Below are 18787 nucleotides of genomic sequence, written 5' to 3' on the forward strand. Positions count from 1 at the left end.
TTGTTTTTACATGGGGAACCTTTGTTGGCCTTTAAAATGTAATTTAACAAGGTAACTGATGTGGTGGGTTTCTTTTTTAGCCACCAATAAAACAAATACATATGACAAAATGAATGTGTGCTCATTTCAGTCTGTAAGATTTGTTTTTAAATTATTCTATTTGCAGCCAGGGGAAAAAAAAAATGAGATCATTTCTTTCCCGTCTGCCAAAGACAAGCTGTTTTCCCCAACCCACGTGGACAGTTGAGCAGTCAGTCTAGCGCGCTAGAGTGCTAGTCTACCCACTAGTGCCCTGCCATCTGCGGGCACAAGTGCATTCCCACTGGTAACACTGGATGGGGCAAGCCTCAGCTTGGCATCTCCTGTTCCACCAAGAAGACTGTGCTGACAATGTAGCTACCCCTTGTGTCCATGGCATCTGCCCCCGGGATGGGGAAAGAAAGAAAGGACGCCCGATGGAGTGTAGTTGCTCTCCTCCGCGCTCTGCATTTATAGACTTTGAGCGCCGGCTCTCACTCACTCACATGCACACTCACACACGTGCGCACCGGACCGCACCCAGTTTCAGGCCGGGACACGTCCGCGGCGCACCCCAACCCTCCAGCCCCAGGCTCCGCCGCCTCCCCCCACCCGCCCGCGCTCCACGTGGGCGCACCCCGGCGCCCAGCGGCCTCACTGCCCACCAGCCCCTCGCTGCCCCGCCGTGGGAGGGAAGGCGCGGCCCTGGGGTCGGACGGACAAAGCGGGCGTCCAATCGAGCCCGGCACTGCCTTCCCGAAGGGAGGGAGGTGCAGCTCGGACGGGCCCAATGAGCGGGGAGCCCGAGTGGGACTTCCTCCGGGAATCCCGTTGGCCAGACTAGCGGGGCTGTGGGTGACACGTAAGTTGGGTGGGAGGCGGCGGCGGCCCAGGCTCCGCGGCCCCGTCAGTGACAGCCGCCCGCCATCCCCCAAACCGGGGCGAGCCCCCAGCCCCCACGGGTCACCCAGATCCCGCGGGCCGCGCGCGGAGGCGCCGCCCGGAGCCCGGCTCCTTTTGTTGGGCGCGCACCCCTCCTTTTGGTGGCAACAAAGTCGCGCAGTGGGAATCGCCGCGAGGGGGCGGGGAGCGGCCAGGGCGGGACTCCGAGCGCCGCCGGGGGCAGCCGGGCCAAAAAAGTGGGGAGCAGGAAACAGGGCAGGCGCGCCCGGGGATCGGCCAGGGCACCGCGCTCAGAAGTATGCGGAGGGCCCCCTCGCGGGCCCCGGCACCCGCGGAGAGCCAGCCTCGCAAAAGTTTGGCGGCGGCCGCCCCGGCCGCGTCCATGGCTGCGCGCCCCGCGGCGCGTGGGGGCTGAGCGGGCGCCACTTCCCCCTCAGCCCCGCTTTTGTGTCTCGCGTCTCCTCCCCATGCTGCGCCCGGCCCCCTCCTGCAGCGGCCGCTGCTGAGGCGCTCGCTCGGGCGGCGGGAGGAAGGGCCGGCGGGGACGATGGGCAACGGGATGTGTTCCCGAAAGCAGAAGCGGATCTTCCAGACGCTGCTGCTGCTGACCGTGGTCTTCGGCTTCCTCTACGGCGCGATGCTCTACTACGAGCTGCAGACGCAGCTGCGCAAAGCCGAGGCGGTGGCGCAAAAGTACCAGCAGCACCAGGAGTCCCTTTCCGCCCAGCTGCAAGGTACGCTTAACGGGACTCCCGCGCGCGGCCGGCGGCCAACTTTTCCCAGCGCCTCCGCCCGGGCTGGGAAAGTGGCTTTGGAGAGCCGTTGGCATCGCGGGGGCCACCTCTGACCTGCGGGGACATCGGAGGCGAGCCCTGCAGGGTCGCTGAGCCCCGAGTGTCAGGGGAGATGACATCCCCGTCGTCCGGGTTCCCCGGGCGGTTCCCTTTGAAATGGGTAGCGCCGGCCCCTAGACCCGCTGGGCATTGGATGGCCGGGCGCACACCGACTCCTGTCTTCCAGCGCTTAGCAAAGGCCCGGCGCTGTCGGGGCAGGCAAGCCAGCAGCCCTTGCTCCCCTACTGCCAGCCCATCCCAGAGGGGCATGGTTCCCTGGTTCTAATCTAGCCACTTGCTTTTCGTTTGACGTTGTCAGTAGCCCAAGAAATGGGGAGTTTGGCAGAGGTTTCTCAAACTGAGCTGTTTTTTCCCTAAGGGAAACTCAGCCATAACCCAGCAGCTCAAACTAATGGCCTAGTCCCGTGGAAGGCTAGTTTCTGGTAACCTAGTAGGGTGGACTTTAGAGGTATTGGAAACGTCCACACTACTTCTGTTTACCATCCTGCAGGTATGTTTTTGCTGGAGGGAAAAATGTTTGTTTTCCTGAATAACATTTAGTTTATCACAGAGGTAGAGGTGTGTGTGTGTGTGTGTGTGTGTGTGTGTATGTGTGTGTGTGTGTGGTTTTACAGTTAGCTTTGAGAAGTCCAAGAAGAGAAATACAGTGTTTTCACTTTACCAGACATAGCAAACACAACTTGAGCAAGACCTGCAGAAAGACTTAAAGTTCTATCTTTCTCTTTTCAGATCTCAATGTAAATTTCAGAAACATAAATGATGCATGACTGTACAGTAACCACCAAGTTGTCTTCTTAAGAGCATAACCATCCTGTATGCTTTGCCCAAGTAGCGTATCTATATTTTGAAAGCTTTTACTTGTACTTGGGGTTAGTTTTCAACACTTATGCAGCCCTCTCTCCAACCAAAATAATAATGAAAAGCTAGGAGTAGTGAAATGTCGACAGTCTTTGCTGATAGGGCACCTATAGCTTATTTCATATTACTGTGAGGATACGAGCCGAATAGATGTATCTGCCAGTGTGTCTGTACACAAATATAAAACAGATGCCTTTTTGTTACTTCAGCTATTTTGAGTGTTTTCTAGTAAAAAAAATTAAGATGAGTGAAAATGATACACGGCCGATTGCTTGGTCTTTTTTGCTCTTCCCAACTTAGCAGAAGGGAAAGTATTTTTAGCTTACTGAAGCTACACAGCCACAGACAGTGAAAATATGTGAGCTGGGCTTACTTCAAAAGGAAAACCTATTTTTGGTACAGTCTTAACTTAAAATTTTTTTTAATTTGTGGATGTTTATCCATGAATAATATTGTTGGTATTCAAAGTATGGGTATGTATTTATTTACTTATTTATTTAGATGATGGCAGCGGCTTCCCTGTGAAGTTCAGTGCTTAGAACAAGGGAAAATTTTTCTGTCTAATAGTACAAAGGCAGGGCTGGATGTTTACAGAAGGGGCTTGTGTGGTGAACTCTGTGAAGTGGTTGCCTTGGTCTCTTACTTTAGGAGACCCATGAGAGCAGGTGCTATCAGCAGCATCCTCAGCACTGCACAGTGCCTGACACTCAGGAGGGGGTCCATATATATTCATTCAGTCAACTGATAAAATTATCCTGAGCTGCGGTGAGAACATTAATCCCAAGCACATTAGTCTGCTTTCTTGGGCTCCACTTCCCAGTCTCTGCTTTGGAAAAAACCAAACACATAATGGCAACAAAATATTTTGCCCCAAGTAGCGCATTTGCCGCAGCTGCCAATGTTGAAACTCATTGACCAAGACCTTGCTTTCTGAGACATGGCCTTTATTTGCAGCATTCCATTTTAAAAATCAATTTCAATGTCTTTTCTTCTTTTATATGCCTTCTTTCGGTGGTAGTGGGGGGAGTGGTCCTAAGTGGTAACACGAGACAGTTAAACTGCACAATATTTGCTTTGCTGCGGAAGAAAAGATGTAGCTAAGTTTGAATGACTTGCCTTAAAGTCCATTTCTTAGTTTTACCCTTTTGCTATTTCCTCTTGAGTTGTGGTGCTGCAACTATTATAACATGATTAAGCATGAAGAATTGTTTCCCAAGCAGGCTACAGTGTATTCTTTTTAAAGTGGATTCCCGATTGACTTCTGTAGCATTTATTTTGGATTTCACATCTGCAGGCCAGGTAATGAAGCTTTTCTGATGGTATGCAGGTTTGCTTCTCTTTTCCAATGACAAATGACATTTTACTCAGCAGTGCTATGTACCACCTGCATTTGTTTTTAGGGCATTAAACTCTCTATTTTCAAGACTTGTTTAGTTTCCTGAGATCTCTTGATCTGTCTTGGATTAAGATTAGCGTTAATTATGAGTAGCCTTCTATAAAAAGTATGACTCCTGAGCCCAGCTGGCATGGTTCAATGGTTGAGTGTCGACCTATGAACCAAGCACATGTCTGGGTTGCGGGCTCGATCCCCCGGTCAGGGCGTGCAGGAGGCAGCCAATCGATTCTCTCTCATCATTGTCTCTATCTCTCTCTCTCCCTTCCTCTCCGAAATCAATAAAAATACATTAAGAAAAATAAATGACTCTTGAAATGTTTACGTAGTTTGGCCTTATAATCTGAAGGTACACATTTGTTAAGTGAGCATATTTAGGATGTCTTCAGTTTAAGAATGCGTTGTACTCCAGAGTTTATTTTGAAAGGCGGTTACCTCTAACACCTAGGGTTTTTATAGTAGAATAGTTCCATAAGTAGGAGATGGTAGGGTGACATGGGGGAAGTTCCAAGACTAGGCAGCCCTCTCCCCACTAAATATAAATGTGTATGTCTGCCAGCCTATCTATGTACTGATCTGTCTGCCATCCACACTGTACCTTAATGATGCTGAGGAGTGGGGCAGAGGTTACGTACTGTTGGCAGAGGCAGTCCTAACAACCTTTGACCAGCACAGTGTTTCCTTAACCTTCTAAACATTTTAAAACTCCTCTCAAGTGGGCCATGCACCATTCTCTGAGTCTACACACAGTGGTTCTCAGTTTTGACTGGCCATTAGAATTACCTGGGCAGCTCCCAGACCAATCAAATCACAGTCCGGGGGGGTGGAGCTCCCCTGGCAATCTCCCCAGGTTATTACAACGTGCTGCCAAGTTGAGAACCACAGCTCCATAATCTTAACACTGAGCCACTTCACACAGTTACTGTACCTGCTTGGCCGCAAAGACACTTAAGGCTTTTTTTTTTTCTTTCTTTTTCTTGAGCATGTGATTCAAATTCTGGTCCTGCAACTTTTTATGTGAACGTGGGCCTCAGTTTTCTTATATACTGGAGGTTAGAATGACATATTTCATAGGGATATTGTGAGGGTAAAATAATTAATCCCTATTAAACTGGTAGCATACCTGGCACATAGTAGGTACTGCTCATTGAAGATAGGTTGTTACTATAGTCACTGTCCCTGTTAGATGTAAGATATTTTATCTCTCTTCCCAGGTTTGTCATGGGTAAAAATTTTTGAAATTCACAAAATTCGTTTTCCTAGTGAGCCACCTCCTCTTATTGTACGTAAATGAATGAACGTAGAAGAAAATAGGTGAACTGTCATAAATCTGAGTACTTTACTCTGGAAAAGGGGCTTTCCTTGACAATTTAAACTTGGAATATGGTTACTGATTAACTCTCTTCTGTGTCATTTCAGATTGGGAGAGAGTGTAACTGCTAGAGGTAGGCAATAACCTTGTGCAATAAGATCTGGGAGTGAGATATAACTTCAAATGTTTTAAAAGTAGGAACAGCCCTGGTCTATGTGGCTCAGTTGGTTGGAGTGTTGTCCCATACACCCAAAAGTGGCAGGTTCCATTCCTGATCAGGGCGCATACCCAGCTTTCAGATTCAATCCCTGCTTGGGGTGTGTATGGGAGGCAATTGATTAATGTTTCTCACTCTCACATCAATGTTTTTCTCTCTCTCCCTCTCTGTCTCCCTCCCTTCCTCTCTCTAAAAATCAACAACAAAAAAGTAGGAGCAAAGTGTCCTTCATTCCTAAAACACTGTATATGACATTATTGTAGTGCTCTTGGTCTTCCCAGTGATGACCTGAAGTCATCAAGGAAAGGTTTAGATAATGTTTTCTATGCTTCTGTTCCAGATAAGTCCAGGTACGTGTAGGGCAACAATTTAAAATAAAAAACCTTTAGTGCTTCTAAGGTTATATTGTTTTCTCAGTTAGTTGCCCTTTGCATTGTGTTCTCCTAACAGGCAGGATGGTCTGCTAGCCAGAGGCTGAACACATTTTATTGTAACTGGTTACTTTGTTTTCAACCTACCCTGAATCTGCTTTAAAAGGAAAAGAAAAAATAAAGAAAAAAAAGAAAAAGTCTCTTTTAGCTCAGACCCAGGCTTTTTTTATTCTTTCATCTCCAGTGCCTGGTGCTGGGCAATATAGCAGGTGCTCAGTAAATAGTAGGTCTGTGACCTTGTGGTATTTTCTCTCTGCCAATGAATGGGCTTTATATATGGTGGGCAATTAAGTGTAATGGATAAGGGCTGAGGAGTCGGCGCTTGAATTTGATTTCTTGCTCCCACCCGCAATAGCTGTGTGATCGTCTGCAAATTACTTAACTTCTCTGTGGCTCGTTTTCATTGTATGTGGTAATCAGGATAATCTTTATATATAAAAGCCTAATATGTAAATTGTCCCGTCGGGAGATTGACCAGGAGACTGGGAGTTTAGTTGCTTGCTATGATGTGCACTGACCACCAGGGGGTGGCGCGGAATGAAAGAAGGCCCCGGCTGGCCCTGATCGCTGGCCAGGCCCAGGGACCCTACCCGTGCACGAATTTCATGCACTAGGCCTCTAGCAGTGCTTATAAGAGGTTATCGCAAGGATCAGTAGTGTTAGTCAGTATGAGATGCTTAGAAAGCTGTAGTCTGTACTTTGGTCTATTGGGGAACCTCATGTACCTTAGAATGGTTCACAGACCTCAGTAATTTAACCCACAGGGGTGGGCCGTGTGTTATAGGTTTACGCATTTTCAAGTGCAAAGTTAGTTTCTAGTAAATAAACATTTTCACTGAAGTACATCTTGCAGTTAAAAGGAGTTATTTATCAAGCTGTTTTTGTTTAATTCTATTGTATTTTAAAAAATAGAACAGATTCTCTCTCCCGTTTTTGGGGGGCGAAGCAACCTAAGTTTTGGAGGCTTTGCTTTGGCAAGGCTGAAAAAAAATAGAACAGGAATACTTTCTGGGCTCCGTAGTTTTTATTTGAATGTAAAACTTTGCCTTAAAATCCATTTCCTGAATAAAAGAGAAAAACTTCTAGACACTTTTTGAAAAATGTCCTCAGTTACATATTCTGTTGAATATCTGTAATGTGCAGAAATATTTGATTCCACACATTGCGTCTGCCTTAGTTATCCCTGTAAATGGGAACATGCCACTATAGGCTGACATGTAAGATCATGTAAGAAAATTGCTCATTACTGTGAGCCTTTAGCTTAAGTACCAGGTGGGCTGAAAACCGTACCTTGAAATTTTTTTAAAAAAAATTCCAAATGCAGTTGCTTATAGGACAGAGGCACAAGGCCAGGTTTCAGTGACTTTCGGAATGAGTGAACTGGAGTTGAGGAAATGACGACTGAAGCTGCCGTGGACCAAAATACAAAGGATTTGAGAGAAACCAGAAGAAGGGAGAGAGAGAAAAAAGGGGACTAACATCAGTTTATGATTTTCCAGGCATGGAGACATTCTTGCTCACATCTTTATGTCCTGAAAAGAAACGAGGACTAATGAAAGGAGAGTGGGTTTGGCATCGGGTACAGTGTGAATGCATTTCTGGCGTTGGCCAGTAGAATGACCTTGACCTCTCTCAACTTCAGCTTCTTCATATTTAATTGGGGATAACGATGACTGTCTTGCACACTTGTATGGATTAGAAATAATACACTTAAAGTGCACAACGTGAATGCCGGCGTGAATAGCAATGACACTTATTGGGTGATCAATAAGGAAAGGTTTAGACCAATAAGGAAAGGCTACTGTTGCTGGATTAGTATCACGCTGGTTATTTGGCCATCATTTGCTATATCTAGTACAGCAATTTTCAACCTTTTTCATCTCATGGCGCATATAAACTGATTACTAAAATTCTGTGCACACCAAAAATATATGTTTTTTGTCAGTTTGACAAAAAAATAGGTACAATTTTGATTTTCACACTGGGAGGCTATTACTGTGTTGGCTGTTGTCAGTTTTTTATTTGACAATCTAAGGGAAAAGAGGTCTGTGCCCCTGACTAAATAATAGTGAGGTATTGTATGTTTATTTTTAAATATTAATATTACTTTTTAGAGAAAGAGGAAGGGAGAGAGAGAGAAACATTGATTGGCTGCCTCCCGCAAGTTCCCTACCAGGGATTGAGCCCACAACTGGGGCATGTCCCCTCACCTGGAATTGAACTGGCAACCTTTTGGTGCAAGGGACACGCCCAGCCAACTAAGCCACAGGCATTGCATGTTTTAAAAATTTTTGCGGCACACCGGTTGAAAATCGCTCTGTCTTTGACCCTTTTGGGGGGGGAAGAAAAAGATCTGAAAACACTTTACATGGTTGCAAGTAAGAGTTGCTGTTTTCATCGTGACCACTAAATATTGTTATTTTATCATTCAGGACAAAATGTTTTTCCTTCTTTTGCCAGTCAGTGGTTTGTGGGGTTTTGGCTTTGTTAGGAGTGAAAGTTTTATATGTAATGTAACTTTATTATAAAATGGCAAACTATATTGTCCTCCTAAGCTACTGTTATTTGAAGTGACTTTATTAAGATAGAATTTTAAAAATTTATTTGAAGGAATTAAATTATTTTAAGTACATAGCATTTATTGATTGTCTACTGTGTTCAGGAACAGGCTTTTTCTCATTTAACAGTGACACAAGCACTATAATGTGAATGAGCAATCTGAAGCTCAGAGAGGTGAACTTGCCAGGATCAAGGTCAAATCCAACGAAACAGCTTAGAACCCTAATGTGACTTCCTAGCTCATGTTCTTTTCTCAGTACTCCATTGACCTAAAAAATTATCTTAGTGTCTCATGACAGTATTACTGGTTTTGAGAAAGTAGGTTAGATGAGTCATATGAGGATTCAAGATAAAATTTAGATCAGAGGTAACTGGTGTGATTATTTGATTTCCAGAGTGTAGGACTTTTGTTTCTGTTATGAAAGATGATTTGGGGTGATACTGAGTTGATTTTAGGCGGCATGCAGATGCCACATAAAATAACATCAAATCATATAATTAAAAAAAAACCCGCCCTTTTGAATTCCCTTTCAGTGTGTTCTTGACAAATCAAGTAGAAACTCTCAATTTGATTCTAGAACCTCTACCCTAGATAGAGTTGCTCATTTGTTTTTTTTTCGAAGAGAGCAGATTTCAGGGAGCCAACAGCCTGATAGCTAGAATTTAATAATTGTTTTATTGCACTTAACTTTTACAGTTACCATCCATGAGTGCCATGCAAGTCAGATTTTTCATTTATAATGTACTAGCATAAAGTTTCCTTTTTAGAAGTTTATTATAGGGGGAAAAGTACAGGTTTTGTGTGCCTGAAGTAAGAACTCACGTTGGGAGTACCTGCCAGGAGGTTAGGAATGCATCAACTCTTCAAGTCTGATATGAACACTGCATCTTACAGTGAAGAAAACAGTCCTGAACCTGATGAGTCACTTACCCTGTGTCTCAAGCTAAGTGCAGCGCCCGTGTATCCTGCCCTGCAGTGCAGTGTGGCACTCCGCACAGCGCTCTGCTCTCTCTGGGCAGACCGGCAGCACCCACCCCGTCAGGACAGAAGTGGGCGTTGCTGTTTCTAACAATGCGGTGTCTCTCTGAATGGCATATTTGTGTTCTTTGCTTTTATTGGCCTGGGAGTGCTTATCCAGAGGACATGTCAGTCATTGCCCTTCACTAATAAGCCTCACTAAATAGGCTCATCGCCTGGAGGGACGTGGGCATGAAATAAATTGCTCTTTATAACTACGACATTTAAAAATATGTATATTGCTTTAACAACTTTTCGTATATAAAATGTCACAGTATGAGAGCGAATAGAAAAGTAACAGATACGCTGTCATTCTGAGTAAGGCATTATAGAACATTTGAATGACACCATTTCCTTTCCTTTGAGAGTAAGTGAATTTAAGAACAATCTATAATTATTTTAAGAGAGATAAACATCCCTTTTTCCCATTTTGCATCCCATTTAAGCCCCTTTATGTGGAGCTTTTGTTAAAAACAAACAAAAATCTACAAATTAAGATATTTCAGAGAGCTTTGATATTGCTTGGATGCTCTGGACGACAGCTTGATGCTATAATATCAATATCCTAAACATATATTAAAATTGAGTAGCTGATAATTACTTGATTATCTAGTTTGGTTAGTGTAGAACAGTTTACCAAGTTTTACATTGTTAAGATTTAATAATATGAATCTATAATTTCTATTATATCAATCTCTTAATCCCGTGGTCGGGAAACTGCGGCTCTCGAGCCACATGTGGCTCTTTGGCCCCTTGAGTGTGGCTCTTCCTAAGCCTTAGGAGTACCCTAATTAAGTTAATAACAATGTACCTACTTATATAGTTTAAGTTTAAAAAATTTGGCTCTCAAAAGAAATTTCAATCGTTGTACTGTTGATATTTGGCTTTGTTGACTGAGTTTGCCAACCACTGTCTTAACCTATTAAAAAACATTTCAAGGGGATTTTTAAAGGGACTTCATATCCTTTTTAAAGGTTTGATGCTATAAAACATGTTAAATTGTACCTATGTCACACATCTCTTTTATTAGAAGATGAAAAATAAATTCTCTTTGCTATCTAGGTGAGCATCAGCTCAAAATCCAGAAGTCATCTAAGTTTGATCTGTGTGTGGGTGAAGCTCCTTGGGTTTAGTTTTTCCAGTAAGTTCCTCTTCATCTGCAGGCCTATGAAACTAAGGTGTCAAGTATTCTGACCTTGAAACAACCAACATACAACGGGGGGTGGGGGGGGCAGGCATTAAGATGCCTCCATAGTTTTGTTCATCAAAGCAGAAAATCCAAGGTATGTAGGACTCACTGGTTCATCGCAATTCCGAAATCCAACTGGGCAAATACATGGTCCTTGCATAGGTTTTCAGGCCTGGGAATAATTTTCCATGACTGTTTATTCTTGTCTTTTGGCTATTGGTTCCACTCTCTGAATCATCCTTCCTTTTTCATGGAAGGTATTATGTGCCTGTTTCTGAGTTTTCTCAGCCTGCTTCCTGCCGGTAGAACTTTTGGGATCTATGGCCCTTTTGCATCTAGTACTGTCTCTGTCCCTTTCAGTCCAAACTGGCAGTTTTTGCTGATAAAATGCTCTCGAAACTTTTGCGGGTCTTCTGTGAAACTCGTTGGCGCTTACTCTGTTAGACAAAAACCACACCCACATATTTCTTGAAGGTAAATCCTTCTCTGGCTTGGGCTTCTGCTGAGACTAAGGAGAGACCACGCCCTTTATCTTCCCAAAGGCCTATTGGAAGGACCTGCAAGTCACAGCCTTAAACTTTTCCTGCGGCCTGGCTGCATCACTCTCTGAGGCACCACATTTCCAAGCTCTTACCAAGAATTTCAGAAGCCACGCTCTGCACCTCATCTTTAGATCATGTTCTTTTTTCCTGACAGTCCCCTGGAATTGATCTTTGCTTGGAAGCTGTTTCTTAATTTTGCCTTGTTTGTAGTCTAGGGAGGCTGAGAATGCTCAAAACCAACAAGTCCTGCCTCCTTTCTGTTTAGTAGTCCTTCCTTCTCACAGTAACAAGAAAAAACCAGGTAGCATCTTTAACACTTTGCTGGGAAATCTTAGGTAAACCACCCCGTTCATTTTTTACTTCTCATATACCTGCAAGCTACTGCAGGTCATGTACCTATATGGAAGTGGGGGTATTGGGAAGCCTTCTGTCATTACATAATTTCCAGCTTCCAATAAAATTTTCACTTTCATTTACGCCTTTACTGGCGATCCTTTCAGAGCCAGAATTCTGTGGACTCTGTGCTCAAGGCACCTTATCCTCTACTTGCACCCCTTGTAAGGCTCTCGACACAGTCCCAGTGCTGCTCCCACCTTTGAGACACTGGTTACGACAGCACTTCACTTCCAAAACCTGTATTAGCTACCCTGTTGCACAGCAAATCATCCCCAAACTAGATTTCCTTAAAGCAACAAATTTTACTCTACAATCTGTATGGGAAAGGAAGTTGGGCTTAGCTGGGTGATTCTCCCTAGATCTGTCATGAAAGTCACATGATGAAGCTTCGGATTAGGGTTGAAATCTTCTCAAAACTCAACTGGGATTGAAGAATCTGTTTCAGAGTTCACAAAGTGGTTGGCAGGCCTCAGAAGGCCTGCTTTTAACCCTGCTCATCTGACCCTTTTTGTAGGACTTTTCATAGCACCAACAGGGAACTTACAACATGAGGACCCAAGATGAAATGGAAAGTATTTTAATAACCTAGTCATCTTGAAAGGGATAAAGCATCACTGTTTTATCATTACCAAAGTCCTCACAAGCTAACATTTATTGGACACTTTCTATGTACCAGGCCACTGTTCTAATCCATCGCTGTCTTGGATTATGCAACCTAATGCTTTTGAAAAAATGTTTTGCTACATATTAAAATGTGATTTACCATTTAATTTGAAGTAAGAAATGGCATTTGAAATCATGGCCTCCAGAAGGAAATTGTCTAAAGCATCTTATCCGGAAGAATTAAGATTAAAAGAGTGGTCCAGGTAACTTTCTGAAGTACAATCCAACCTGTAGGCTGTCAAGAGAAATTCCAAAGTGGAAGGTGTCATGTCCTTGGAGAGTTTCAAAATCCATTGACAAAATGTGAAACTTTCCCACTGCTACAAAGGACTGTATTTCATTGGCAAGTAGATGGGAATGCAGTGCCGTGTGTTAGTTCATATAGTATTTTCACATGCTTCTGAATGTTCCTTCTGACTTTATAGACTATGGTCCCTGGTGAAGACCTTGCTATTTAATAGAAGATAATTTTTTAAAAAATATATTTTATTGATTTTTTTTCACAGAGAGGAAGGGAGAGGGATAGTTAGAAACATCGATGAGAGAGAAACATCGATCAGCTGCCTCCTGCACATCTCCTACTGGGGATGTGCCTGCAACCAAGTTACATGCCCTTGACCAGAATCGAACCTGGGACCTTTCAGTCCACAGACTGATGTTCTATCCACTGAGCCAAACCAGTTAGGGCCAGAAGATAATTTTTATAGAGTTTCACTGGTCTTGGATAACAAAATCTTTTATTTAAAGAAAGTGTAAATGGAATGCCAATTTCAACTTGTTCATTCATCCTTACTTTGAAAGTCAAGTTTAAAATATTGCAGTATATGAGTATTCTTTTGTGATATTGATAAAATAAAAGTAGGGGATAAAAGCATATTATAAAAAAGTCATTTATGTTTTCTGAACAATTGTAATTCCAAATTCATGGTATGACCTCACTCTTCTAAACATATTTTAGTAATTAGAAATACATGAGATAAATATTTCTATTTTCCTTTTGACTGGCCTAAACATATTTCTATAAGAGATTGGGAATTGGATAGGGAATATTTTTTCAAAAGCTTTGAGGCCATATTCCATTCAACAATTAAGGAAGAATTCTGTTCTTGTCAGTGAGAAGTGACTGTTGAATTTCTGTTGAATCAGTGATTGTCTCTCTGCCCCACTCCTCTCTGTGTGGGTGCCAGGTTACTGTCATGATATCCATTGTCACTTTATGTTACTGTGGACTTCTCTTGGTGTTAATCTTGTGGATACCATAAGTCTCCTGTGACGTGTGGTCTCTGTTCTCTGTTCCAAAAACCAAAAGGGCAAATTTCCCTCCATGTTCCACACTGTAGTGCTAATGTGCAGTGTGATTCTTACGGAGATTTACAGGTTAAAATTTTGTTTTTTAATATATCTTTTATTCCCTGGATTGATTACGGTCCAAATGGACAGAGCTAAAGGAAGCTCTTTTCTGTTGAAACTGTCCAAGGAAGCAGCAACCAAGAGTTAGCTAGAATGGTGGTATTTGTGAGTAACCCTTAGAAATCTTCATCTTGGTCCCACAGTAGCAACACTTTGAGTACAGGCTGCACCTTTAAAGAAAGACTGCTTTGTTGTATTTTTGGCCTCCAGCTGTTCCTACAACTCATTCCTAAGACCACATTGTGGGTCTTGTCTCTGACCTTCTCTTCCTTTCGGGGGGGCATTTTCTATTTGGGATCCATGGGGGTCCATGAACTTCCTGAAAATATGTCACTTTTGTATATGTGCCATCTTCTAAGACAGAAGCCATAGCTTTTATCAGATTCTCAAAGCCTCAGTGACCTGAAAAAGGTTAAGAACCACACTGCTTTACGGCAAATTCCTCTTTCTGAGGTATTTTTAAGTCCACCTTGGAATTTGACCTCCCCTGGTCCTATCCCATGAATCCTTGAAAGTAGTTGGGTTTGTAATGGGGTAGCAATAGCCACTACTATTCCCATAAAGCTCTAACCTACTCAACCCCCTCAAATTAGAAGAATCCTAATTAGGGACCTAAATGGCATTTAATAGTTGCATTCCTTAGACTCCATTAGTAATTGCTTCATGAATAGTAAAAAGTACCTGGCAATTACATGAGAAATTTATACTTTCCAAATTGCTTTATATTCATGATAGCATTTTTCCCCCCTGAAAACTATACTATGTTATAGAATAAAGCAAAATATGCCATATTGTGACCAGTTTAAATTGGGGAAAATGGATGTCCCACAGCCAGCCAGTGACACAGTTGGTATTGAAGCTCACATTGCTTGAATCCTAACTCAAGGCCCTGACTAATCCTCAATTTCCAAGGCTCCCTTGCCCTGGAACTCACTATAATGAGGTTTTAACAGTAATCACAAAACAGAGTTTCTTTCTGACTTTGCCTCATGGAGAGAAACTCAATCCTTTACAGATTCTGTCAAACAGTAAATATTCCCAGATGGTGACTCACCTGGATTAGAGAACTGGTCTCCTGGGAGTCTAGCTGCCAGCCCCCACCTCTGCCCATCTCTGTGTTTAAGGAAGGTGCTGATGGCTGCTCAAGCTACTCCTTCCTGCTTCACCTCAACAGCTTTTTACGTCAATAGCGTGTTAACCTTGTTCCTTTTTGGATCGCACATGCCCTGGAGGATCCTGGAAGGCTCCATGCGTTCCAATGTATTAGACTAGTAGTCACTGTGGTGAACTTGGCTTCCCACCCTTTCCATCCTATCTCTCTGGCACATTGTCCTCGATCCAAAAATAGGGGCCTGGTTGGTTCTTTACCTTGGGGTGATTTTTTTTGGACTCCTATGCATGCTGGGGTATAGACAGGGCTTAAGCTCTGGCTATTTTCGCCACAGGCTGTCACCTCCTGATAGCAGCTGTGGCTTCATCCTGACTCTAGAGGTGACTTTGAACCTCACCACTCAACTGATTCTCCAGCTGCGATTTTTAGTTTCCAGATGTAGAAGTCAGATCACTCCTAAATAAATCATAGATTGGTGGAGCGGGAGAGAATGTTTGTAGAACCCAGGTTGCAAAGAGCAGCATATGGTTATGTTTTGGTTTGGCCTACAGAGCACTCTGAAAAATTTCACAGTAGTTGTCTACAAGGAAAACGATATTTTATGTAAACATCCGATTCCCGACTTTGAAGTCATAAGATCCCTGGACACTCAGCTGCATTCCTGCATCATGAATGGCTCACATTTTGAACGGAACATGTGGGCTTCAGTTGGCAAAAATTCTAACTGGGGATTCTTTATCTTGATTAGCTTCTGTGGTTTATCAATGAAGAAAGCGAGCCTCAGAAAGATAGAATGACTCGACATCTGTGCTTTCCAGCGTAGCCTTGGCCATGTGTGGCAAAAGCACTCACAATGCAGCTAGTGTGATTGAGGAACTGAATTTTAAATTTTAATTAATTTAAATTTAAAAATTAAAACAGAAGTATTGTAAAATATTTTTCTGTCCAACACAACGTTATTGTTTTGGTGACACTACATTTCCTTTAACTGTTGTCTTGCAATAGATATAATTAGTGGATTACAGTGTACAGATACTTTCTACTTCTTTAAAATTTGAGACTGCTAGAAATTTAAAAATTACACAGGTGATTCACAGTGCGCTTCTGTTGGACAGTGCTGACCTGGCAGAGCCCACAGATTTCTGGTGGCAGGTGTGATGTTTGTCGGCAGATACCCACAGTTATAACCATATTTTTTCTCCATGACTAAAGTGTTACCCAACTTTTCTTCTAATCCTCAAAACATTTTCATTATAATATATAATCTCACAAACTTCTGTAGGAATTTAGTTTTCCTCATTTTTATGTGGTTTATGATACAGAAGTGCTTTTGTGTAAAAGAAAATTCAGCTATGTGTATTATCAACTCTTATATAATACAGGTAATTTTAAAAATAAAATTAATATTCATGATATATATGACTACTTTTAATTTTTAATACCATTAAAATAATATTGTATTTGATTTTGGAACAGATGTATAAGATATGTAGTCTAAAATTAGTTACATATTGTAGCCTTAAAACTAGACAAAATTACTTTTAGAGCTAATATATTGTGTTCTTATATTTGACAAGATAAGAAGGAATCAAAAACTTCACAAATAAAACACTGGGCATTGAATAGCCCAGTCAGCTCTAACATTTTCTTTTTTTTTGACATTTAGTTATTGAACTAATGAATTGTAACATATATACATAAAAGTGCACAAATTGTAACCATACAGCTTGATGATTTTTGAAAAAATTTGTGCACCAGCAACCTGATCAATTCACATAATAATACCAGCACCCTGAAGTTCCCTTGAACCACTTCAGTCACTGCCCCCACCTCCTAAAAACAATCACCATTGATTAATTTTGCCTGTTTTTGCACTTTACATAAAGGAAGTCAAATAATATGTACTCTTGTGTCTGCCTTCTTTTGCTTAACATTGTTTGTGAGATTCACCCAAGCTGTTACATGCATAGATTATTCGTTTCTATTAGTATGCCATTGTGTAAGTCCATCACAATTTATCCATTCTACTATTGACGGACATTTGGGTATGTCAGTGCCTGTTGTTATGTTCTTTTGTGTGTGTGTGTGTGTGTATGTGTTTCAAGGATTAGCAGTTAATGAACTTGATGACTGTTTTGAGTAAGGTAATACAATTTAAGGACTGTTTTGAGAGCATTTGCAAAATTGTTGCCTTATTATTGCCCCTCTCCTAGTACTAATTTAATATCCTTATCCTGTCTCAATGTGTATTATTAGTATAAATTTAAAAATATGATCCAAAATAAAAATAACTAAAACTTAACGTTCAAAACACAAGCATTGGTATCATTGTTCAGCCAATGATAAGCTGCCCTAGGGCCGCCCAGATATGAGCTCACTTGTCTCTTCTCTCCACTGTCATTCGTGCTCATTTGATAACATTATTTTTCCATTTGTATGGAGAAAAAGCGGTAATTTTTAAAGTAATCAATTTATCTATTTTAAAAGAAATTACAACAGGTTCAGTTACTGCCTTTTGCTAAATTTATTTCCTGAAACATGTTCCCAATCCCCCTGGTTTGGGAACACTGCCTGTCACTGGAAGGATCCAGAGTATAACTGAGTACTCAGGAGGAAAATTATGGAGTGAACGCAGCACCTGGTGGTGCTTAAGCTAGCCTTGAGAGCTCTTCTAAGTTACAATTGTGTGAATTTAAATTCTGAGCTGCTAGCTTAAATGAACAATAGTGAAAATAAGAATTACCTTTAGTGACTCATGCTAGGCAATTTGTTGATACACAGTACATTTCACAGCATAGTTTTGCTTTATTGTATATAAATGGCAAAAAGGGCAAGGTGTTCTTGGAATTGATCCATGAAAAGCTCCTAAATATTGCCTTCAAAACCTGTGGTAATTGAACTTGTGTTAGGCTACAGTTTGTCTTCATACAAATTATGCTAGAAAACACTAGTATTTGTGTAAATAAAATTTTATCCCTTTTACATGAACAGATTTCTAAATATTTAGGAACATAAGGAGGAAAGATAGCTTCCTAGCCAAAGAATTAATGGATGGTTCTTATCTGTAGATTCAGGCAGGCCCTAAAAGCATTAGTGCTCTAAAGCAATATAGAGAACAGACTGACAGCTCTCAGAGGGAAGGGGGCTGTGGGAATGGGTAAAAAGGTGAAAGAATTAAGAAAAAAAAGAGAAAAACTCACAGAATAGACAATACCATGGTGATTACCAAAGGGAAAGCAGGGGTTGGCGGAGGTAGAAGAGGCTATAGGGGGGATAAATAGTGATGGAAGGACACTTGGCTTGGAGAGGTGAGCACACAATATAATATACAGAGGATGTATTACAGAATTGTATACCTGAAGCCTATGCAATTTTATTACCAATGTCACTCCAATAAATCAATTAAAATTATACTTATTGAACTCTTCCTTAATTCAAGAATTTTACTAATTCCCCCTCCCAGCACTAGATAGTTCACACCTGTGAAGTTTTGAAGGGAAGCTATTTAGAAACTGCTCAAAAAAATCAGACAAGTGGCTTTGCATTATATCAGATATTCAAGGAGGTGCTTTACTTTTAGTTCACTTGGAGGACTGGTAGGTAAATTGTGAAACATCTGAGGTGACAAAATTATAACGGGTTTCTTTAAATATGGCTTATTCAATATTATAGTTTATTTCTGGAAATCAGACTTTAGTTATAGAATGAATGTCTTTTTTGTGTGACTTTTTCTTTAAAAAAAACAACCCTTTATTGAAAATATTTCTGATTCTGTTTTCTAAAATAGAGGATAGTTAAAGAAATTACTGTTAGTTTAGGGCAGGTAAATCAAGATGTGATTTGATGCAATTAATGTTACGTGAGTAGCCTTATAAAGATACAGAGCATCAATATATTAGTTATTGCTTTGTAA

At 41.7% G+C, this 18787-nt stretch overlaps 1 protein-coding gene across 9 annotated transcripts in view; it reads left to right on the forward strand.

Annotated features, from left to right (window-relative positions):
* The first annotated feature begins 660 nt into the window (after positions 1-660).
* The window catches only part of GOLIM4 (golgi integral membrane protein 4), an 82646-nt gene continuing 64519 nt past the window's right edge, over positions 661-18787 (forward strand). For 2 of the 9 annotated variants that reach the window (XM_036348519.1, XM_036348516.1), the window contains exon 1: positions 667-1655. In XM_036348519.1, coding sequence (XP_036204412.1) covers positions 1469-1655 — 187 coding nt within the window. In that variant the 5' untranslated portion in view covers positions 667-1468. Of the gene's footprint in view, positions 1656-18787 lie in introns of all 9 variants that reach the window. The other 7 variants (XM_036348514.1, XM_036348515.1, XM_036348513.1 and 4 more) reach the window with 5 other exon arrangements.

Source organism: Myotis myotis, unplaced genomic scaffold (genome assembly GCF_014108235.1).
Source record: "Myotis myotis isolate mMyoMyo1 unplaced genomic scaffold, mMyoMyo1.p scaffold_m19_p_2, whole genome shotgun sequence".
Lineage (NCBI taxonomy): Eukaryota > Metazoa > Chordata > Mammalia > Chiroptera > Vespertilionidae > Myotis > Myotis myotis.